Source organism: Thrips palmi, unplaced genomic scaffold, assembly GCF_012932325.1.
Source record: "Thrips palmi isolate BJ-2018 unplaced genomic scaffold, TpBJ-2018v1 HiC_scaffold_5, whole genome shotgun sequence".
In the NCBI taxonomy this organism is placed as follows: Eukaryota; Metazoa; Arthropoda; class Insecta; order Thysanoptera; family Thripidae; genus Thrips; species Thrips palmi.
Window position 1 is genome coordinate 315052 of NW_023144632.1, and position 23386 is coordinate 338437.

The following is a 23386-nucleotide window of genomic DNA, read 5'->3' on the forward strand; positions in this document are numbered from 1 at the left end:
GTGACGGGGACCCGATAGCGGCACAGTTTCGGAAATGTCTCGACCAGACCTACCGATGGGGCGAGAAAAAATTTTTCAGTCGGTCGGTCCCCTTTTTTGAAGATTGAGTGGTTTTTTGTTGAATTTAGGCCTATTTAATCTTTTTTGAAGATGTTGCCGGTGACGGGGACCCGATTGCGGCACAATTTCGGAAATGTCTCGACCAGACCAAACCCCGATGGGCGAAAAAAAATTTTCAGTCGGTCGGCCCCTTTTTTGAAGATTAAGTGGATTTTGTGTAATTTAGGCCTTTTTTACCGTTTTGAGGATGTTGCTGGTGACGGGGACCCGATTGCGGCACAGTTTGGGAAAGTTCCTCGACCAGACCTACCGATAGGGCGAATAAAAATTTTCAGTCGGTCGGCCCCCTTTTTTGAAGATTGAGTGGATTTTGTTGAATTTAGGCCTTTTTTTATATATTATTATATCGTTTTTAGGATGTTCCCGGGTGACGGGGACCAGATTGCGGCACAGTTTTGGAAATGTCTCGACCAGACCTACCGATAGGGCGAATAAAAATTTTTAGTCGGTCGGCCCCCTTTTTTGAAGATTGAGTAGGTTTGCTCAAAAACGGTGAGAAATTTTTTCCCCCTTTTTTTAGATAAAGTAGGTTTTCTCGGAAACGGTGAGGAATTTTCAATTTTTGGGTTTTTTCCCCAAATTTTTTCCCATAAAAGGGGGAAAATCGAATGGAAAAAACCGCAAGACTCTACGACCACTCCTTCACCCCAAACATTTCTATGAGTGAGTGAGTCAGTGAGTCAGTGAGTCAGTGAGTCAGTGAGTCAGTCGGATTGGGGCTTTATAGGTTCTTGATCCCTGCTGTGCGTGCGTCCGTCCGTCCGAGGACTTCCCGTGGTCCGATCTTGACCAAATTTGGTATGCAGCCTCCTTGGGTGACCCCAAGAACCGCCCGGTGGCAGCAAATCCGATCCGAGCCCCGGGGGCGCAGCTGCAGGTGCATCATGGTCTCCATGGGGTCGGGGGATTTCGGCAACGGATACAGCTAGGAGGCCATGTAGGGGTATTTTTGGAATCGGGGCGACGAAACAAAACCAACGGTGCCAGTTTCAAGCGAATCGGAGAAGTTTGGACCCGGGTTCAAATCCCAGTAGAGTATATTTTGGACACTCTTTTTATTCAAATTTTTGCATTGTTTCTGATGTTTTTGAGGGCGCTGATGACGAAAATAACATTTATTTTGACCCCAGACTCAGGTTCAATTCCCGTTAGGGTTAAACATAGGCGAAATTTGCACATTCCCTGATGAACAGGACGGGCCAAAGTTGCCGATGTATTGTAGTGTTAGAGCCAGTGGCTATGCGCAGTCAGCACCGCTATTGGCAGTCCAGCGGTCGCGCATGCGCAGAGTGTCGAACCGGGCCTTGACAACGGTTGTTAACGCAGGCGCTTCGGTGCCAGTTGTACTCGAGCTCTGTGTGAATTAACACGTCTTCGGCCTACTCCTGGTTCCCTCAGTCTTGACACCAGAAACCACCTCCCAATCACCACAATTGGCGCAGTCGGTACTGGTGTCTACTGAGCGGTTGCTTTACGGCTATTTCTTTCCAGTTTTTCGGGCGTTTTCCTGGCTTCTGGTGCGACGAGGCGACCCGGTCCGGCCCGGCCCCTCCGTTCCCCAGCGCCCCCGGCCCTCCACGCGGACCTGCGTTACCACGATTCCTGATCCCTGCTCCCTGCTGACCCCGGTTTTCTGGTTCCTGGTCCCCGACGCACAGTGGTTTAAAATCCTCTTTTAGGGGGAATAAATCGATTTTTCAAAAGTGTCGCAGGGGGCATTCTGGGGGGTGGAAACGAACTATAACACTCCAATACAATATAAAATGACGTTTATAGATTTTTATATGACGCTGGAAGCCACTGGGAAGGGTTTGATTTTAGTCTTTTGTATTTTGATCAAATTTACCTAATTTTCTTAGATGTTTCCTACCCTTATTTTTCCAATGAGGGCGATGGTACTGGTATGTTGGCGTGTTTTTCTTTTCGTTTCATCATTGGCTGAGCGATAGCGAAGCCTGTTACTTCAGTGGGGTTGAAAAGTTTTGTCTGTCTGTCTGTCTGTCTGTCTGTGTGTCTGTCTGTGTGTCTGTGTGTCCGCACTACTCCTCCTGAACGGCTCGGCCGATCTCGGTGAGACTTTGCACACTTCTTGAGTATGTCCTTGGCTCGGCACACGCGAAATTTCACCATCCTAGCTCAACTGGTTCAGTTTTTATAGCCGAAAAACACCTAAAAAACGGCGAAAAATAGAGCTTTCTGCAGATAGATCACTTCTGGCTTGGAGAAAGGGGGGTCTGGAGGGCGGAGCCCCCCAGCCTTAACAAGTTTAAAAGTGACAAGGGTCAAGGTCGTGTTATCTGTAGATAAAACAACTCTATTTAGAATGTAGGGGGGTCTGGGGGGCGGAGCACCCCAGCATTCACCAAGTTAAAAAATAACCGACAATGGACAAGCCATTGCCTGCCGCAGGCAGGCTAGCGCCGCAGGCCAAGGTAGGTACGCCAGGCGTGGATTGGAGGAACAGGCAGCGAGACATCGCGAAGCCTGTTACGACAAGACGCGGTCTGGCGTAAACCTACCTTGTTAATCAAAGGAAAGCAGCACACAGCGCAACATTTCGTTCGCGGTTTGGCTCACGGTGGCGGGTTTTTGCTACAAATGCGTTCAACACATTAAAAAACACTCTTTTGTGGTTTCGGACATCGATGGGGCCCGATGGGGCGTGTGTGAGTAAAAACTGGGGGTTGAGAACACCTCTCGGAGCAGGCAGGCTTGCTCCGCGAGGTGTTCTCAACCCCCAGTGCCTGTGAGGCGGTCCTCCGGAGTTGATAAGAGCGGTGCTGCCCCCCCCCCCTGTCCCCTCGCCAGCCGCCCCCGCCTCGCCTGCTGCCCCCTCCCCCTCCGCCTCTCTGCATCGGCCGTCTCCCCCTCCCCCTCTCCCTCCCACTCCCCCGCATCGTGCTTCGCGCGCAGTGGTGCGTGTGCGAGGCTACTCGGTATGGCGAAGTGATCGGTCGGAATGTGCTGCGAGGCTAGACTGGTATGGCACAGTGCGCGCTCTAACGCTGTGCGCTGGCGCTCCCCGCCGCTCCATCCCGCACACACGCACACACAAACTCTCACACGCGCGCGCGCGCGCGCGCGCACCAGCGCGGAGTGGCATGCACGAGCGACCGGGCTACCTCCTGCTGCTTCCTGCTGCTCTAGTCAAACGCCTGTTGAATCGACAGGTCCTAACCTGTCCAGGTTAGGTTAGTCGGACGCTGATCGCTGTAGAGCACGCACGCATCATGCATGGAAAATTACTCCTGGTGTGCGCTGCACTCGTTGTCTATACAACTAGCGCTACTGCCTCACTGAAATCGTGCAAAGATTCGAGCGTATGGAGCAAAGTTGTTCGCGATTATATATTTCTGCCTGAAGACGCCATATCTGAGCGCGTTGCTGAGTGGTTGACGCTCTGTGAATCGCATAATAACCAATCAGAGTCCTTCCAACCCGACATGCTTCAATCACTGTGGCGGGAGTATACGTCATTCGTGCCCCTCGAAGACTGTTCGTGCCTCAAGACTGGCAGTAGCTCACGGGAAGTCGTCGATGAAATACCGGCTGCGCTCTTTGTAGACTATCCAATCCTAGGCGTTATTCTGCTAGTGCTGGCGTACCTTCTACGCATCTACTATGCACGCGCAAGGCAGCCACTCGAGATGTACGAGCAGCATCTTCACCACGCCGGCAACAATATCTATCGTCGGACCGAGCTGCAGCGGTGAGCGCCAATGAGCGGCCTATGAATATGGCAAAGTATGTACAAATACAACATCTGTATTTGCTCTGTGTTTCAGGAAAGACGACACTAGCGCTGCGGATGCTGGAACATGAAAAAGAAATGTTTTCATCGCCCTTTGACCATTATATGTGGTGCCTGCCAAATGGAAGCGAGCCGCCCAGAGAAATAGCTCAGCGAAGTGAATTTCAAATTCATTATGGTGTGCCTGATGGTGCAACAATAGCACCAAACACCATTGTTATTCTGGATGACCTACAACACGAGCAAGGACTGCAGACTCAACTCCTCTATACAGTGCACTCACACCACAGAAACCTGACAGTGATATCCCTGAATCATTCCCTGTTTCCGAAAAATAGATTCCATCGCGATATGACGCAAAGCACAAAGTACATTATAGCGTGTAACAACCCGCGTGACAGTGCCGCATTTTTTCGCCTGGCCCTTCAGTTGGAGCCCGCCCGTGCTCGAGGACTGTACGACTGCTACCTGGACGCCTGCAAGAAGCCGTTTGGATACCTGCTGTGTGATCTGACCCAACAAGTGCACCCAGCCCTGCGATACCGCACCCAACTGTTTCCGTCCGACGAAGCACTCGGTGTGTACAGTACTGACGAGGACCTACAGCAACTGTTGCGTGACGATGGAGCATACGAGCGATTCTGTGAGGAAAAACATTCCACTCATGCAGGTGCTTCTGAAAGCCAACAAAGTGCGGAGGAAATCGCTTCTGAACAGCCTCAACCGTCAAGAGGTTGACTGTATATGCGAGATTGTGCTGAATGCTGTGGCAGGACCGAGCAAAGCCCGGCTGAGCCCAGAGTGCGTCCGGCAGTGTAGCCGCCATAAGCAACGCATACGCACCCTGGCCTTTAATCACCGCCTGGCCTGGAAAAAACGTCGCGACCTACTCGCCAACCAGACGGGTTCGGGCTGGTTTCTTCCGCTCATCGCCGCAGTCGTGTCTGGTCTGCTATCGAGATGAGTCACTCGCTCAGCAAGCGCATTATCCTCTCGCCGTCTCAGCTGCAGCGCCTGCTAGGGCGCGATCGGGAGCTGACGAGCCGAACGGATGCTGCTCGCCAGACTGCTCTCCGAAGTGCTGCAAAGGACTCGGCGAGCATCGGGCCCTCACAAGCCTACGCCCGCTACCGGGAGATGCAGCAGCGCCATCTTGTGCAGGCCGCCGAGGAGCGCGGAGCTCCTCTGGAGTTAGTCGTGTCGGAGCCGGAGCCAAGAAAGCACTCCGAGGGGCCCATCAAACCGCCAGAGGAGCCGGAATCAAAGCCGGAATCGCCCAAAGCATCTGTAATCCCGAAGAAACCTCCTTCGGCGACCAAGAAAAAGGCAAGAACGTCGCAAATTCGTAAAACCGCAGAGAGAGTCTATGAGGAAATCAGTGGCTCAACTCCGAAGATTCCAAAGAGTATGCCGATGCGTCGCATAGTGCATGATCCTCGCCACTCGCCCGTCAAGACCCGATCTAAAAATCTGCAGAAGTCAACACGCGGTACTCCATCGTCCTCCTCGTCCTCCTCATGGCTCCGGTACGGAAAGAACTAGCGCCCGCACACACGGCGCGCCGCGTGCTCGACAGGCTCTGGACTCAACCGGGCAAATCCTACGCTGCATATGCTGGCCAACACCTCCTCCGCCGTGCTGCGACCGAGCCATCCTCCAGAAAAACAATATTAGGCCCGCAGGATGTGAAAAACTACCTGACTCAAGAGTATGCATATACACAGCATGCTCCACGCCGTGAAAAGTTCCCCAAACCATTCTACAACATGCACAGGCTGTGGCACCTCGTGGAAACCGATCTGATAGAGACTGGACGCGTAGCAAACTTTAACGGAGGAGTGCGCTATTTGTTACTGGCTGTTGAATGTACATCTCGAAAACTGTATGTGAAACCGATGCTAAATAAAATGGGTGAAACCTGCGTTGAAGCATTCAAAGAGTTATTGGAAAACGAGTTTGAACAGACCCCTAGCACTGTGCGTTCCGATAGGGGCAGTGAATATCGATTTAAAGGTTTCCGGAACCTCATGAAGGAACATGGCATTCGCCATCTGTTTGCTAACAACACAGAGAAGTGCTCTCCTTGCGAACGCAGCGGGCAGACGCTTCAGCGGAGGCTCCACAGATACATGACCCACAAAAACACCTATGAATTTATGCCTGTCTTGCAGGACATTGTGAAAAGCATTAACGACACACCCCACAGCTCTACCGGCATTGCCCCAAATAAGTTTAGTGAAAAGGATGTCTATCCATCATGGGAGAAAAATTATCTAAAACACATGCCGCACATACCCGCACAGCGCCCATTCCGCTTCAAACCGGGTGACACAGTGCGGGCATCGCTGCAGAGACGCGGCCTCGACAAAGCCTATCGAGGCACATTCAGCCCGCAGATATTCACTGTCAAAGCTAGGAGAAGCACCCGTCCGCACAGTTACGAGCTGAACAACTCTAAAGGAGAGCCTGTCGCCGGAGTATTCTTTGAAGAGGAACTGATAGCCGCCAAGGACCGGCCAGACCGCCGATACATGATTGAGAAGATTATAGACAGGCGCATTAACCCCCAGACCAAGCGGCGGGAGGTACTGGCGACCTTTGTCGGCTGGCCGCCCACAGTGCGTGAGTGGCTCCCCGAGAACAACAGGAACAAGTGACAACAGGAAGAGCTCTCCCAAAGGATGGACAGCGCGGACTTTAGCGGTGTGCAGCGACTGCCCGACAGCCTGTACCTGCCACTCATCTCTGATTCCTCCGGAGAGGTGTTCGCCAATAACAAGCTATCTCACTTTCGAGTCCAACTGCAGACGCCCCTGTATCTAGGTGAATCAGACTGGGAGTGCGGATTGGCTGAAGTAATTTGGCCCCCTGATGGGAAGAAGAGGAAACATCGGGCCAGCACTCCTGCGGGGAACGTCGACGAAGCAGCACGTGCGTCCTCATCTGCGAGTCGCCACCATGATGCCGCCATCGCGACGTCTACTGACCCCATTGTTGGCGAGGACGAGCCTCATGGCAGCACGCAGACGGAGACGCAGCAGAAAGACGACGAGAGCATCGGCGCCCCTCAGGGGAAGAGGTCCGAAGTGCTCCAGCGCGGTGCGCCACCGCCCTCGTCGTCTGCGGAGACGACAGCCCCGTCTGCGGTGAGCCCCACCGAAGCTGGACGCCCTGCGCGGCTCCCTCGCGCTGTAGTGGGTGGATCCCGTGCATTTATCTACTGTGACCTTATTCGCCCATCCCTCTGCTCGGACTTTAAAGGAAAATGCCTTCGCATCCTGCCCCTTAACCTGGACACTAGACAGCAGGTACTTTACCCTGTGTACTACTTCCCCATCGAAAAGAGAGTGATTGATACTATTTATATAGAAGTGAAGGACAAGCACAACGAGTATCTGAACTTTGCGCCCAGCGAACACCCGCTGGTGCTCGTACTGCACATCAAACGCTCCGCAGTCGCATCGTAGCCGAGGAGTGAGAAGGAGGTCTCGTCACAGCCGCCATTATGGAACACGTTAATCCCTTCTACGCCTACTACGTGGCTCAACAACAGCAAGGCGCTGGATCGGCGTTACCTTACTACAGCTCGCGATTTCGTGTTCAAGCGGGCCGTGGTTGGTTCGGCAATCTTCTGCGCAGTGCGTGGAGGTACCTCAGCCCACTTGCAAGCAGTGCTGCAAAGCATGCTGGGGCCGCAGCCTTTAGTGTCGGCTCCGATATGATGAAGGAAGCTGTAAACAACCCCGGTGAATCTATGAAGAATATCATCAAGCGCCAAGGCAAAGAAGGACTCACGCAGATCGCGAAGGCAGCGCTCAACGGGGCCCGTCAATCTGGCTCAGGACGCCGCGGGAAGCGTCGTCAGTTGGCTTCCAGACGCCGCCCAGCAAAGGCTGCTCCCGCCCGCACCAGCATCCAGAAGCGTGGACACCGCCAGCGCCGTCCGCAGCCCCTGCCCAACGCATCATCCATCCGAGACATTTTCTCCCCACCATCGCCATGAGCTCGGAACTGGAGCCCTGCATGATAAATCAGCTTGATCTGTTTCGCAAGAAGCCGGTGCAGTCATGCATTACGGGACGCATGGTGCAAAAAGTGAAGCCCCTGTCGGCTATACCAGAGGTCCCAGATGTGATTGAGTTCATGTGTCCCGGGCGGCCGCTGCACTATATGGACATAAATAATATAGCCCTGCGACTAAGTGTGTCAATGGTGTGGGCTGATGACAATGTTCTTCGTGCCGATCAAAATGATATAGGTGTTATTGACAATCTCCTGCATTCATTCTTCAGTCAGTGTGAAGTGTACCTGTCTGAACAGCCCGTTACAAAGTCTCCTCATCTATATCATTACAAGGCCCTACTAGATCTACACACGACGAGTGATGAGAATGCTAGAAAGGGTATGCTGTCAACTTTGTTGTATGTGCCTGACGCGAATGCAACCACATCAAAGGCAGCGTGGGACGAGCGACAGCTGGCATTCAGGGAATCTAAAAAGGTTGAACTGATTGGCAAGATTCGCCCTGATGTATGTTATTTGGAAGACGGTGCTTACATACTAGATCAAGTGCCAATCCGCGTACGCCTTACGCTCAATACTCCTGAAATCTACATGGATTCAAACGACGCGGGAAGCTGGGGCAAAATCCGATTTCATGATGCGGAGCTGCACATCCCCTACTATATTGCTAACCCAGAACTGAGTCTTGGTGTGGAGCAAATGCTAAGCCACCAAAGTGCTCAATATAGATATAAATCGACGATGTTGAAGACTTTCCTTCATCCAACGGGCTCTGTGAACTTGAACATACCAGTGGCGTTCTCTGGCAAGTTACCAACGTCTATTCTGCTCACTGCCGTTAAAGCATCTCACTTTAACGGCACCAAAACGTCGAGTCCCTTCGAGTTCCAACACTGTGGTTTTACGGAGATATCATTCATATGTAACGGTAACGAGCGAAGATATGTCATGGACATGAGCAGTCCCTATGGCTGTACGTCTCTCTTAAGAAGCCTCTACACTGAACTGGGGATGGACTATGAGGAAGGCAGTGGAAATGTGTATAATGTGAGAAACATACGCGATGGCGCGTTTGCGTGTGCGGTCGACTTAACTGTCGATCGCTCAGGAACGGGACCGAGCCAAAACATTCAAGAATACGGGACCGTGTCAGTGCAAGGAAGGTTGTCAGCAGCTCTTAATGAAGCAGTATGCATCATTCTGTACGCCAAGTTTGACAGCACCCTAGAAATAAACGCCAGTCGCGAGGTGACCGTACTGTAATAAGCATGAAGGACTACAGCTCGCCGACGACGACTCTGGACCTGACAGCGGCTGCTAAGGCCCACCCGACCCTGCGACGATTCCACATCGGCACCTTCCCGCTGGACGCCCTCGCCGGCCTCAACGTCGCTGGACGGCCCCGCCATCTTATCTACAATGAATCACCGTCAACCCGACCGCCCGGCACCCACTGGGTGTCCATATGGCTCACAAAGGACTTCAAGGCGGAGGTCATGAACAGCCTAGGTCGGCGGCCCCTAGCACCCGAAGTCATTGGCTTTGTTCGGAGAAACAGCGCAAGTGCAGTGTACTCTGATCGACAGATTCAAAACTGGATTAGCAATGTATGTGGCCTTTACTGTCTTAGTCATGGGCTGGCCCGAGCACGAGGATGCAGCCTGGAGTCCTGGATGAGGCAGTTCTCGGATCGGCTGGCTGATAACGATGACCTCGTGCAGTGCCAGTTCATGAGGGAGCTTGCCATCCCCTCCATGTTCTCCCCCTCTCTTCGGAACTGGAAGAAACAGGTAGAACGTGCGTGCCACAACGTCAGTCTGCGCCGTGAACTTAATCTGGCAGGATGGCATCGATCCAGGACGCGCACGTCAGTACCACCAGCGGTGCCGGCGACAGCAGCAGCAACACGCCGTGCCAGGAGGCGTACGAGACCGCCATGTGCTTCATCGCGGACGAGGAGGCTATTGCCACCACCACGGACACCCACGCCCTGTTCCAGACCTACCTAGCCAGTATGTCTGAGCAGGACATCCAGGAACAACAGCAGCAACAGCAACAGCTAGCGGAGCAGCAGCAGCAGCAGCAACAACAACAACAGGTGCAGCAGCAGCCGAACGAGGAGGATGGTTCACCCAAGCCGTCAAGGAAACGTGCTCGTAAACAGAGTGAGTCAAATTTGAATGTAACATTACTCAGTGCGTGTGTGTGTTTGTATGTGTGTGACTTATACTCTGTGCGTGTGTGTGTGTGTTTGCCCTCCTTTAGCCCATCCCCGGCCCATCAAACCCGTAGACATCAGAGTGAAGAGGCAGCGAAAGGAGCGTCCCACTGTTAGCGGTCTTCCTGCTGGGCAGCCAGCAGCAGCAGCAGCAGCAGCGTCAATCAAGCCAAAACGAAAAAAGCAGCGACAAGATAAACAGCAGCAGCCGATGCCAGCACTGCAACCACCCCCTCCACCTGTGCAGCAGCACCAATCAGGCGGGTCCGTGTGTCCCCATATTGAAAGACTGTGTCAGCTGCTCCATGTGTCGTCTGGGGCCCAAATGTGTCCAAGAAATCTCTCAAGTTCTAAATGAGTGTAGTCGCGTCGTGTGTGTGTGTGTGTGTGTGTGTGTGTTTGTATGTTCATGAATATTAATAAAGAGAGAGATGTTCAACTGAGCTAGTTGTATTTTATCATTACTCTCTATTTCCATTTAATTATCAACTGTATATTCATGGGGCAAGATGATGAAGGACATAATAAACTGAGACATACACACAACAGATTTAAAAATGCTGTATCATGGATTATTTATTTTACTTGCTTCAGTGGATATAGACAGTATACAAACACTCACAAACACACTCAAATGACCTCATATATACACGGTCATGAATATTTTTCTTAAAAAAGAAATGATAATGATAGTACAAGTCATGTCACAGTGTAGCAAATACAACTACTCTTTGGTAAAATCACATAACATCCTTGCCACAAGGTGTGGATGACAGTTCAACATGTCATGAACAAAGTTACACTCCATGTTGGCCCAATCAGAGTGATAAATATAACCCTTGTCATGAAACTCTACGTTTTTAATCACAAGATCCAAAGCCTGCTCCTCGGTCAGGTTATCCTGTCCGGCAGTGTATGCGTCCGCCTTCAGAGACTCTAGACGACGCAAAAGCCACTTATCGGTCTCATAGAGACTGACTGAAGCATGTTCAGCTTGCGCTTCAAGGCATGCTTCAGCTCAAACAACCGTTTGCAAGTAACAGCCCCTAGAATAACGTAGCACTCTTTTTCCTCGTCAAGAGCCGAGATTCGCAGTCCCGGCTCCGAGTTACGCAACAACGTACACTTGAACTCAAATCCGTCGCTTTTCATGCTCTTACCGTACGCAGTGGGCTCGCTCAGATGCTGCAGAACGGTGTCCACCCACGAGCGGTCCAGAAGATGCTCCAGGTCCCCACTACGCAACTTGATGCCGAGTCCAGAGGCGTTCTCAATCGCCACACAGATGTGCAGCCTCCTCTCGAGACAGAGGCCGATAACAATCCTCTTGGACTGGGAAGGGTTAAGCGGGTACGCCTTCTCCAGCACCCACTTTGGTGGTCCTTGCCTTGTAGCGAGAAGTCGCCTGGTTGCCCTCTTGAGGTCTGCAAAGTCAGGCTTCGGCCCGAAGACGCGCCTTTCCTCCATGGCCTCCATCATGGCCGTCTGAGACGGCTGGAGGAGAGTGTCATCAGGCACCTGAGATGATGCAGCCATCTCTGAAAAACAGACAACACGCCGGCTGTTAGAACTCATGAACTTACTAACCAGTTTGCCGTAACGCGCGCGCACACACACACAGACACACTTACCAGGGCTTGCAGGGGAGCGTGGCTCAGACATGAGTACAGCTATGGTGGTGGTGGTGGTGGTGCTAGTGGCACAGCAAAGACGACGAAAACGGCGGCGACGGTGACTAGGCCTTGCTTGCTTGCTTCAGTGTGCGCTGTTCCTGCTGCGGAAGGCAACTGTGGTTAGTCCCTGCTCGGGCCCAGCAGTTATATCGGCCCACCGCCCCTCCACCCGACGGAGGAAGGGCGGGTGGGTGGGATGGTACCTACCTACCTGCTGGATGTGTGTGTGTGTGTGTGTGTGAGTGTCTGTTGGACTGTTGGGCTAGCCGGCTGGCTGCCTGACTCCACAGACATCGAGCTGCAATCGGCCGGCCGGTGGGTGCGCGCACGCGCGCGCGCGCGGGGCGGTTGTGAATCCGCGACCCGCGGGCGGACGGGACGGGACGGTCGCGCGCGCGCGGCTGCGGATCCGCGAGCAGCGCCCGGGCGGCCCGCACGCGCGCGGCTGCGAATCCGCGAGCAGCGCACGGCGGCGCGGCTGCGGCACGGCGGCGCGGCGGCGACGGGGGCTCCTGCCCGGCCCGCACGGGCCGGCACGGCACGGCTCGGCTGCGACGCACCATCAGCTGCAGCAGCAGCAGCAGACAAAGTACCCTCACTGTTCGTTCAGGAGGACTTTAAGTGCATCGATCATCTCTGGATCAAGCCCCAGGGCCTCTTCTCCCCAGTCATCATCATCATCCTGTGGGCGTAAGTAGAGAGATACAGTGAGGCGCAGCAACATCGCTAACATGTAGACAGTAAGGAAAGTGGGAATACGAGACACGACACTGTGCAAACACTGACTAATATAAAGATGAATTGACATTTTCCGACAGTGTATACACTGGGCTCACCCTAAGGAATGCGGCAACGGCCGAGGCAGCCTCGACCTCGTCAGCCTCGGCCCGGTCGACCGCCTGATCTACCTGGGCGGCGACGTCGGCATCCATGTCCTCCCAAAACATCTGCCATGAGATAAGAAAGGGTTAGATACATGCGACTCCGCAGACTGCACTTAGGCTCGTCGCCACACACACACACACACACACACACACACACCTGGTTGTTGTCGTCGTCCTCCTTCTCCTGCTGCTCTCCCTCTCTGAGTGGGTCATAACCATAGGAGTGCGTTTTAATTCCGCAGTCTAGGATGTACCTTTTCCCATCAAAGTTCCTGAGACAGGACTTCGTCTGAGCAACGGTAAAGAGGTTATGTCTGCGGTCGGTCAGAATGGAGCTGCTCTTCACATACTTAGCGGCCCCATTCATCACACAGTTTTTGTAGTCGTCAAAAGTCACCGTCCGCCTGAGGGCAGACTTGTTTACCCCTTTGCACTTCATGACGACAGAGCGCTCACCTTTCACCCCCGCCACGTCAAGGGAGTACACTTTAGCGCGGACTCCACAGAACCGCAGGATGTTAAAGTGGCCATACTCAATCTTAAGTCGGCCCTGGACACGAGCGTACGTCTGGTCATACAGAGGATGATCCTTTGGCAGGCCGCTCGTATCCAGGATGGGCATAAGGGAGCGCAGGTCCGCCACGAGGTCAGAGGTTTCAATTTCCACGCCTAGAGAGTCGGTGTCCGTGACCAGGAGTTTCATGCGTGATCCTAGTTTGTTCTTGAGCTCCGAGTATATCTCCATCATCAGTTTCTTGCTGGTGTCAAGCACAGTCAGACCCGCCGTGGGAAGGTTATTCATCCGAACCACAGACTGCGCCCGCTCAACAGCAACGAGTTCATCGGCGAAAATGGTGAAACTTTTAAACGTTGACTGTGCGGCCAGCTTCCGGAACTCCTCTCCAGTCCGCACCAAGTCGACCTTGCGATGCAGGCGCGGATTCATCAGGAGCTGGCCATAAATCACGTTCGCGAATATCTGAAACAGAGTACATATTCTGCTTACAAGTCTGATGCACGCACGCACGCACACACGCACGCGCACCTCTTTGAATGCGATACTGACCTTCCACACATCCTGTTGAAATTTGTACTGGGCATTTTGACGCTCCGTCATGAGATCCTGGATGTAGGGCCGTAAGTACGGGGCCTGCCTGAACCGTATGCCCGAGTGGATGGCGTCCACCCTCACTCCCATTTTAATGTATGCCGCCAGAACGAGAGCGTGGACGAGGTAGTTCTTTTTCGGGTGGAGATGGGCAACCAGTTTCTCCTCAGACAGCTGGGCTTTTTTAAGGCCGCAATCCCGTATCATGTCCCGTTGCACGTTGCTGTACCACTCCGGCGGAACTTTACATTTTTCAACGGCAGGTGGAAATTCATCCAATCGAGAGCGCAGGTGGCGGGGAACGGAGAGGTCCACAGACACAATACACATGTGCTCATCTTCCTCACTCAGCTCCTCCCATTTGATGCCGTCCAGTTCCTGTTGAGACATCCATTTATAATCCCCAACAGAAAGGGGTTTTTGCATCATGTGGCTGTAAAGCGCATTGACATCAAACAGAAGAATGTGCTTTTCGGGCTCCTCTGGCTTATATGTAGGTGTTCCAGGAATGTTTGCCTCAGAATATCTCTGGTGCACTCCAGCATAGCCGCCTCTCACCCCTGAAGATAGCAGAGCATGCATTTGCGGGTCGCTGACACGCTCAACGACAGCCCCCGTAAATTTGTACATGCAGCACATGCTGAGGGAGGACGCGGACACAAACCAGTGAACTTCCAGTCCATATTTTTTGTAGATCATGGATCGAAAGCGGTTCATGAATTAGGCCAGCAGGATCACGTCCGTCTTCAGGTAGTGCACAGTGTAGTCTAGTAGTGTCTTACATCCAAGGCCGCTCCACACCGCCTTAGCTCTCTCGTACTCCTCTTCGGACACAGTGTCTCCAGTCAGTGATGAGTAAAAAGCATCGATACCTGGTAGTTGGGTCTCTTCCACAAGCTGTTGGTAGCTCTGCACGTGTTCGTAACAGTACACGCCTTTCCGCATCAACAGATCTCGCAGTCTCTTGTTGGGGTACACCTGATACAGCATAAACAGATCGTGTGGACTAAGTGAGGTCGAAATAGTGTCCAACGAGGCGCTCACAAAGTTAAAACTGTCCAGAAACTTGATGGAACGACGCTGTTTTCTGTTGATGTGTATCGTGGCGGACTTGTACGAATCGTGAGTAGTGGGCAACACATCGATGCTTTTTCCGACAAGCATAGGGTGGGAGATGAGAGCCTTGAACACACAATGCATGTCATAGCGCTGTGCATTGTGTGCCCAAAATGTAAGTCTGGACTCTCTCTTTTTCGCCCCGTTGCATTTGTTGTGCGCCGCGCCAATGTATGAATGGAACTGTAAATTATGGTCGTGGTCGGCACACTTTGCCAGTCTGGGCTCAGTCTCACTGAACGGTTTCCGACACAGGTAGCACACTGTTGCGGCCTCATGCTGTTCGATCTGATCATCACTCATATGAATGGGGTAGTTTGGCCGCCTCTCATACAGTTCTGCTTCCAGTCGGAATGCCTCAGTGAGAAACATGCCGGCCACGTCATCCTCCTCTGTCCCATGCTTTGTCACTAGTGTTGGTTTTTTTCCGGAAAAATTAAATCAGCCGGAAAAAAACATACTTTTCCATGTTTTTTTCCGGAAAAAATGGAAAAGTATGAAAAATTCAAAAAAAAGCGTAATTTAGTTTAAAAATATTACTGGATAATAGATTGTCGTGTCTAAAACCTCGGATTTGGTAAATATGACGATGTATGTCCACGCAATATCTACTTTGCGTGGGCCCTGAAGGCATTTTCACGTTGGGTTTGTTTGAAGTTCCCGCTTGATGACACGTCTCTCCCGATTGGTCTATACTAGGCTCCATATCTCCCTCCTGCTCCCTCCAACCCTCCGTCCCCTTCCCTCCCAGAAGCACCCAGAAGCGAGCAGGTGTGGCTAGGCGGCAAGCGGTGGCAGCGGGCGAGGTGCGGAGTAAATAAGTCGGTGGCTTTTTTAACGGTAAGTCAAATGACACAGACACAACCATGAATGAATAGCGAAAATTACAAGAGTTTAGTTACGAACGGTCAGAGAGCTTTGATTTAGAGTACGGTTTTGGTTTTCATAATCTCTGGAGTCAAATTCATTCAAAAGAGGTTAGGTTTCTGTGAGCCTATGTTCATTTACTGATATTTTCCTGCTCTTTTGTCTTTTTCAGCATCAAATTCACGTTGATACGTTGTTAAAATGCCACCCCAAAAAAGTGCAATATGGAAGCACTTCGAGCATATCATGGACGAAACAGACAAAGACAAGATAAAAACTGTTATATGCAAGTATTGCACAGATGCCAAATACAACTTTCCAAATGCAAGTCGCATGAAAACCCACATCAGTCAATGTCCTAAGTGCCCAGACTATATAAAGCAGAAGTTTCCTGCTCCTAAGAAAGGTTAGAACTTGATCATAAATATTTTATTTTAGTTGCTAATCAAACACTAAAATCCACCGTTGTTTTGTTTTCCATTGAAATTAATTAGCTTTTATATTTTGTTTATCAGGTCATTCAAATTTAGAAGAGGAAGAGGATGATGTCGAAGAAGTTGTTGAGACTGCAGCTGCAGCACAATCTCAATCGCAATCCCAACCCAAGGCGACTAACTCTTCCATGAAAAACACTCCTGCCAGTAAATCTAAAATTTCTTCGTATGTTCATTACATGACCAGTGATCAGAAAAAATATCAAGATAAACTCATGGCTAGAGCTGTGTTTGCTAAAGGTGCGCCTTTATCCATATTTGAAGGACCCCATATGTTGAAAGCAATTTCTAACCTGAACAACGCTTACAAGCCTCCAGACCACTGCAAATTGGGAGGGCCTCTTCTTGACGCTGAATATGATGAAGCAACGAGAAGCAACAAGAAGAGAATTGATGATGCTGTGTGTGTTGTCTTAATGTGTGATGGTTGGACAAATCGCAGATCGGATGGACTTATAAACTTTCTCCTTGCTACTCCGTACCCTGTTTTCTTAAAAACCATTGAGCAAGGTGCCAACAAAGAAGATAGTGATTATGTTGCTTCCTTGTGCATTGATACAATTGAAGAGGTTGGCCCGTCTAAAGTGTTCATAATCATAACAGACAATGCCCCAGTCATGCGAGCTGCATGGAAGAAAGTTCAAAGGAAGTATCCCAAAATTTTTGCAGCTGGGTGTGGGGCTCATGGACTTGACTTGATCATCAAACATTTGTTTAAGAAGGGGGCACCTAAAACTTTGTATCAGCAAGCTAAATCTGTGATCAAGTACATCAAGAGGCGCAAGGTTGTTCATGCGCTCTTCAAAAAGCAGCAAGAGGATAAATATGGCTCCGATACCAGAGAGCTGATACTACCTTCTCCGACAAGATTCTTTGGGGCTTTTTCTTGTCTGGATTCGCTTCGGAAAAATAAGGCAGCCCTCCAGTCCACTGTGATTTTAGAAAGTATTGACGTTCCTAATGACATTCGCTCAAGGGTTTTAGATAATGATGGATTTTGGAATCATCTTAATGTTTTATGTGATCTTATTCAGCCTGTTGCTGAGGGAGTTCAAATTCTTGAAGCTAATGATGCTAAGCTGTCTCATCTTGTTCCCATTTTGATGAACATAAGGCACTGTTGGGATAACTTTGTAGATGAAGATGGTGACTTAGATACCATCAACCCCTTCAATATTATAGACACCGATAGAATAAGAAGTATTGTTCCCAGTGCTATCAAATTTATTCTCACTGACTTGCACTTGGCTGCATATTTGATTGACCCTAATTTTTGTGGCAAAGGCTTAACTGACAATGAAGTGATGTTGGCAACCGAAGTAATCAAAAACATTGCTTTACAGTTAGACTGTGATGAGGAAAAGGTCCTCTCAAATCTGCTTGATTTCCGCTCCAAGAGTGGTCATTTTGCTAACAATACCCTCTGGTCCAAGTCACACACTACTGACTCACTCAAGTGGTGGCAATATTTTTGCAGCGAACAGTATTTGTATCCCGTCGCTGTAAGAATTATGACATGTTGCCCCACCTCTACCAGTTGTGAGCGTATCTGGGCTGGTTATGAAAATATTCATACAAAGAAAAGAAATAAGTTATTGAATAAGAGAGTAGGAAAACTTGTTGCTACAAAGTGGTACCTGAATGAAGAGCTACTTTATAAGAAATTTGAAAAAATGAAAGAGAGCCAGGCTCACAGGGTTTCAACAATGAAATCTTATCCCACAGCTAGTCTTACTCCTGATATTGTGCTTGAAACCACTGATAGTGATGATGAATACTGTACTGATTCTGATCCTGATTCAGAATTTGAGAGTGATATTAGTGATTCTGAATAATCATAATTGGTTATTTTATTCTATATAATAGTAAAGAGAGTGATATTAGTGACTCTGTATGATTAAAATTGTTAATTTTATCTTATGTATAACAAGAGCGATATAAGTGACTCTGAATTATAAAAATTTATTTTATCTCATGCGTTTGTAATAAAAACAAAGTGTTTTCAGAAAAAAATATTTGTTGCATCAATACTTGAAAACCTTATTCGTATTTATCAGAATTTAATTTCCCACACCATACAGTCTTGAGGGGCTTTAGAGGTAATTGGGGTATTAGATAAATTAAGATGTTTCTCATTTAAATACTTCCCAATCACAAAAAGAAAAAACCTAGTTAAAACACTCAAAAGTTAAAAAATTTTCAAAATTGGAAAAAAACGAAAAGTATAGCCATGGAAAAAAACGAAAAAAACATAGGAAAAAAACGTATTTTTCCATGTTTTTTTTCCAACTTCCCAACACTATTTGTCACCATCTGAACAAGATCACCATGAACATTGGTGACTAGGATCGAGAAGGCGACAGGCACGTGGCGCTGGGTGCGTTGTGTTTTCCTTGGGGTGCCATCTGGCGTCTCTGAAATATAATAATGCAGTGCATAAATAAGACAGACAGACATTTATAAACGTGTGTGTGTTCTCTCTCTCTCTCTCTCTCATCACATACTCACCTTCTACTTTTGGCAGGGCGCATTCAAAGTCATAGTATGCGTTGAAATAGTCTAGCTGGCACTTTTTGAACTGTGACTGATCGAAGCATGCACTTCCAGGCATGTAGTCAACTCTTTGCGCCCCCAGCGTGCGACACACAGCCTCGTGTTCGGCAAGCTTGGATACTTTGCCGTTCCCTTCATTGCGCGGCCATATAGGGTTAAGGCAGTAACTACAGAACTCGATGCGATTGTTCCATTTTCGCCCACAACTCATGAACGAGTGGAAGTCCGTAACGAGAACGTAGTGACTGCGCCCAGTCACCTCATTGTCAAGCAGAAGGAGAGTCACGTGGTGTTGTTTCTTCTCCTTTGTGCAGTACTTGACAATGATGCGTCTGTTCCGTTTTCTGCCCTCTAGGTCAGCATCGTGTACATCGCCAGGTTCAACGCACGCGGCGGCTGGATAGGAGTGCGCTGCGTCCGCAGCAAGTTCAGTGTCGTCCGTAATGTTTTCATATTCATCTAGCTCGTCCTCCACGACCGCCGACAGGACACAGATAGAGATGTTCGGATTCATTGACTCGAATTTAGGAATATTAGCGACTTTCATCGGCCGATACACCTCGGGGGCCCAGTCACCCATATTTAACTCCCCGAGGTAGCGCCGATATTGAGCAGGCCTATGGCGGTTTGCTCTGATGTCTTTATAATGAATGTGTGCTAGTACAGAGTACTCAAAACAGCGATTGTCTGTTTTATTAGCTATATTCAACAATGACTTACGCCTTTTACCAATCCAGTCCGGAACGGGCATGAAGCTGCCACCGCTTTCCTCCCGACTACCCACCACGGGGCGGTAGTCGGCAGTGTTTAGGTCTAGTGACAGTACTGCTCCAATGACCCAGTTACTTCCTTCCAGGTATATTTGCTCTGCATTGTTAAGCACCTCTAATATGGCCGTTTCAATCTGCTCTGGGATGGATTCGGGGACCTTCAGGAGTCGCTGTAGACCGCTTCGAAGAGACTTCTCGGCAGTCTCGACAACCAACTGTCCCTCTTCGTCTCCGGGTATCTCGCGTCTACATTCTATGTTTGTCACGAGCCACCACTTGAGACCACCACTGGATTCATCCAAACATTGAGCCAGTTTTTCAATTAGCCGTTGTTTATATGCAATGAGTGCGGCATCAATATCAACCTGGTCGGCTAGTGGGAGTGTGTGCACCTGAGCCTTGTCGTGAACAGAAAACATGGTCGTCCAGCCAGCGTCTTTATCAGTCTGTTGTTGTTGTTGTTGATGTTCGTCTTCGTCGTCGTCTTCGGAGTGACCGTTATCAGCACCCGCGCCGCCACCATCAAGGACTGGGGGAGCAGGCGCCACCGCTGGCGCACGGCCGGACACCAGGTCGACGTGATTGGCACGCCAGCGGCAGGACTGAAAATGCCTCGTGCGCGCCCCTGGCGATGTAAACGTTTCGCGGCAGTATACACACAGGAACGTTGCATTCTCCAACGCGACACAGCGATGCGAGCGGAACACCTGGGGACAGTCAAAGGCGCTACAACAACGATCACATGCCCGCGCCTGGCCGTGTTTTGAGCGATAATGATCACACAGCAGCTCATAGCTTGTCCGCCACACATTGCAGCGAGGGCACGAAAAGCGCTCCGGCCGGTTGGCAGCGTGAGCCCTTTCACAGTGACGCTGCAGGTTGCTAGTGCGCGAGAACGTCTTGGGGCAGTGAGGGCAGTGGCAGCGTCCGGCAACAATGCGGGCAGCAGCAGGGGCTGCAGGGGCTGCCTGCTCCCCGCGTGGGGCTCTTGCTGCTGCAGTCGGATCAAAATGCAAGGCCTGGCCAGGAGCCGGAGCAGCCGGCACCCCTAGCTGGGTCAGCGTGTCCATGGTCGCATGACATGCCATATGCCGATCCAGTAAACCTGGCGACATGCAGCTAACCCCACACAGAGGGCATCGGCGAAAGTTATTCGCACGTGAACCTGCGGACCGCCCTGAGGGCCCTGCACTGTTAAAAAAAGTCTGAAAATTCAGACCAAGTTTTTCAGACCTAGTGGTCTGAATCTGAAATTCAGACTTGAGTCAGAATTTTCAGACAGTTGGTCTTAATTTTACACCTTGTGGTCTGAAAAATGAGTTTCGGACTTAAGAGTCTGAATATTTGGATGGCGCGGTAAAAATTTTCGGCGTCGGGGTCTTAAAACAGTCATTTGTAGCAGAAGGTCTGAATTTTCATCCTGCGCAGTCTGAAATTGACGCTTTATTTTCTGATAAAAGGCATGACTGCGTTTTAGGTGCTATGGACCCTGAATTGCTAGAGCAGTAGTAAATAGACTTTTGCTCAGCTAAGCGAACGGCCGTCTAGTGTTGAGTTTAAAATCAGCCTGCACTCCGCTGGTAGCTGCAGGATGCGACATGTTTGCCCTGGTTCCGGCCTGGAACGAAGCCCGGGTCACCCGAGCCGAGCCGCTCCGGCGGCGGCCAGCCGAGCAAGGCACACCGAGTCGAGCCGGGGCGTTCGGAAAATCACCGCGGACCGGCGTGCCGGCCGCAGCCTACCTGCGCGGGGCGGGGGGAGAGGAGGGGGCCCTTAATCCCTCGGCCACTCGGGATTTCTGGACAGAATGCGTCAGTTTTAGCTTGTCTCTAGACCAGTGCACATCGCATCCGAATACGAGTCCGCGTCGCGTGTCATCTTTCTTGTGACGCTCCGTCGTCAAGCAACGTTTTATGTGTTACATCGGCGCTCAGCACAGTGTGTACAGTGCCGTTTTGCCTTCGCCTTTCCGTGCTCCGAAATCGCTTCTGGGTGCGTGCAGTCACTACTCTGAAGCATCCGAAATCCGCGGCAAGCAGGCTGTGAAAGTGGCGTAGCCTTATACTGATATTGCGTCTTCCAAACTAAAGGGACGGGTGATGAGCGAGTGGGTGGCGTTTTGGAAATTTGCCACTCCTCTTTCATCCTCGTCCCCAAAGTATTTTCATCGTGCCGGAAAAGTTTCCACAAAGTGTGCATCTGGATCCAACATGCTGCTTTCCAGTGTTTACAGCTGCATCTCCTGGAGTCTTACATTCGAGGACTAGGTTTGTTTTTGGGAAGCTCTCTCAGCAAAATATCATATCTAGTAAAAGTTTTGCGCAACTTTGGGTGCTACATTTAACAACAAGAGCTGTTTTACAACTGCTCTATTTAGTGCATGCATTCCATGTTTCTCAGCAATTTAAAACATGCATCTCCAAAACATAATATACATCCTGACAAGTGGTAATTATATTACCTGGGCGGCTTAGAATTCAAACCCGCGAGGTGAAAAATTCAGACTGCCATTAGTCCGAAAATTCAGACTACCTGGTAGTCGTAAAATTCAAAGTACTTGCTAGTCTGAAAATTCAGACGACAGGTGGTCCAAAAATTCAGACTGTCCGGGGGTCTAAAATTTCAGACCACTGGGTTTCAAAATTGACTTCATCCTAAAAAGTCTGAAAATTTCGACTTTTTTTTTAACAGTGTGCGCTTCCCGCGTGGATAAGTTGGTGGGTCTGCAGTGCCGCCAGCGACACGCACTGCAGCAGACACTCGGCACAGCGGAAACCCGCCATCTATTATTTAGGGCAACAGACGAGACACACGCACACTCAACAACATTTCTATTAGTAGAGTTGTATTGACTATGCACACACACGCACACACACACACACACACACACACACACATGAACACTCACCTTCGGCCGACACAACGATTCACTATGATATGCACAGGTTTACAGTATTTTCACCTTCAGCTCTTGCAGACACACACTCGCAGAGGGCACAATTCAGTCTCAGATGGCGGGGCGGGGGCGGGGCGGGGCGGCCGCACAGTGAGAGAGAGAGAGTGTGAGTGACAGAGACCGCCCCAGCCACGACGTGTTGGCACCACAACGCTGCAAGGATTAATACGAGAATTATTATTATTATTATGTATTCGTAAACACACACACACACACACTCACACGTACAGCTTCATACAGCGGGGCGCGGAGGGGCGCGGAGGGGCGGGGAGACTGCACAGCGGCGACGCCACCAGCGGCACACCTCGGGCCGACGACCACAACACTGCAACAGTTTCGCACTTAATTATTATTATTACAACACACACACACACACACACACACACGCGCGCGTCTGGACTTACCTGCAGCCTTGCGAGTGCACACACACACACACACACACACACACACACGAGCACACCCGAGGCGGTCGAGGAGACAGGGCTCTGTGTGCGGGCGAGTTCCGGGAGGGTTTGAACGGGGCCTAAGGCACTACACTGCCCCTCGCAACGGACGTGGTGGTCGTGGTGGTGGCGGCGGCGGTGGTGGTGGTGGAGGCGGTAGCGCTCCACCCAGGGGCGGGCGACGGCGGGCGGTGGAGGGAAGGGGGGGTCAGCAGACAGCCTGGAGCCGGCGAGGCGCGCGCGCGCGGGGATGGGCGAACAGGTAGGCAGGCCTGCAGGCGAGCGGGTAGGCACGCAGGCAGGCGCCGGCGAGGCGATAGCGCCACACTCCCTGCGCCTGGAGTCCGTGCGCGGCCGGCGGGTTGGCGTCGCTGGGGGGCAGCACGCTGTGACACGGCGGGGGCGAGGCC

General features: G+C 50.9%; 6 protein-coding genes across 8 annotated transcripts; 3 read left to right on the top strand and 3 right to left on the bottom strand.

The window, feature by feature from the left end:
- Window positions 1–3658: 3658 nt before the first annotated feature.
- Window positions 3659–5792, top strand: LOC117651042. 2 transcript variants are annotated; one of them, XM_034394758.1, is made up of 2 exons: window positions 3659–3829; window positions 3906–5792. In XM_034394758.1, exons 1-2 carry the CDS (start codon window positions 3742–3744, stop codon window positions 4607–4609), a joined length of 792 nt encoding a protein of 263 aa, XP_034250649.1. In that variant the 5' UTR covers window positions 3659–3741; the 3' UTR covers window positions 4610–5792. Both variants share the same exon structure in this region, with proteins under 2 accessions (XP_034250649.1, XP_034250650.1).
- LOC117650697 lies at window positions 5638–6528 on the top strand. Its single transcript, XM_034394277.1, has one exon. It carries the CDS (start codon window positions 5638–5640, stop codon window positions 6526–6528), a length of 891 nt encoding a protein of 296 aa, XP_034250168.1.
- A 9-nt stretch (window positions 6529–6537) lies between these two features.
- LOC117651039 (putative cyclin-dependent serine/threonine-protein kinase DDB_G0272797/DDB_G0274007) lies at window positions 6538–10625 on the top strand. Of its 2 annotated transcripts, none has more exons than XM_034394753.1 (2): window positions 6538–10059; window positions 10160–10625. In XM_034394753.1, the coding sequence occupies exons 1-2, from the start codon at window positions 9738–9740 to the stop codon at window positions 10468–10470; spliced, it is 633 nt and encodes a 210-aa protein (XP_034250644.1). In that variant the 5' UTR covers window positions 6538–9737; the 3' UTR covers window positions 10471–10625. Both variants share the same exon structure in this region; 1 of them encodes a protein (XP_034250644.1).
- Window positions 10621–11880, bottom strand: LOC117651045. Its single transcript, XM_034394763.1, has 2 exons — window positions 11744–11880; window positions 10621–11650 (listed from the first exon to the last, which is right to left on the bottom strand). The coding sequence occupies exons 1-2, from the start codon at window positions 11772–11774 to the stop codon at window positions 11049–11051; spliced, it is 633 nt and encodes a 210-aa protein (XP_034250654.1). The 5' UTR covers window positions 11775–11880; the 3' UTR covers window positions 10621–11048.
- A 448-nt stretch (window positions 11881–12328) lies between these two features.
- On the bottom strand, window positions 12329–14514 carry LOC117651037. Its single transcript, XM_034394751.1, has 4 exons — window positions 13736–14514; window positions 12827–13648; window positions 12622–12732; window positions 12329–12467 (listed from the first exon to the last, which is right to left on the bottom strand). The coding sequence occupies exons 1-4, from the start codon at window positions 14492–14494 to the stop codon at window positions 12381–12383; spliced, it is 1779 nt and encodes a 592-aa protein (XP_034250642.1). The 5' UTR covers window positions 14495–14514; the 3' UTR covers window positions 12329–12380.
- Window positions 14475–20761, bottom strand: LOC117651036. Its single transcript, XM_034394750.1, has 3 exons — window positions 18763–20761; window positions 18558–18668; window positions 14475–15297 (listed from the first exon to the last, which is right to left on the bottom strand). The coding sequence occupies exons 1-3, from the start codon at window positions 20690–20692 to the stop codon at window positions 14498–14500; spliced, it is 2841 nt and encodes a 946-aa protein (XP_034250641.1). The 5' UTR covers window positions 20693–20761; the 3' UTR covers window positions 14475–14497.
- Window positions 20762–23386: the final 2625 nt, after the last annotated feature.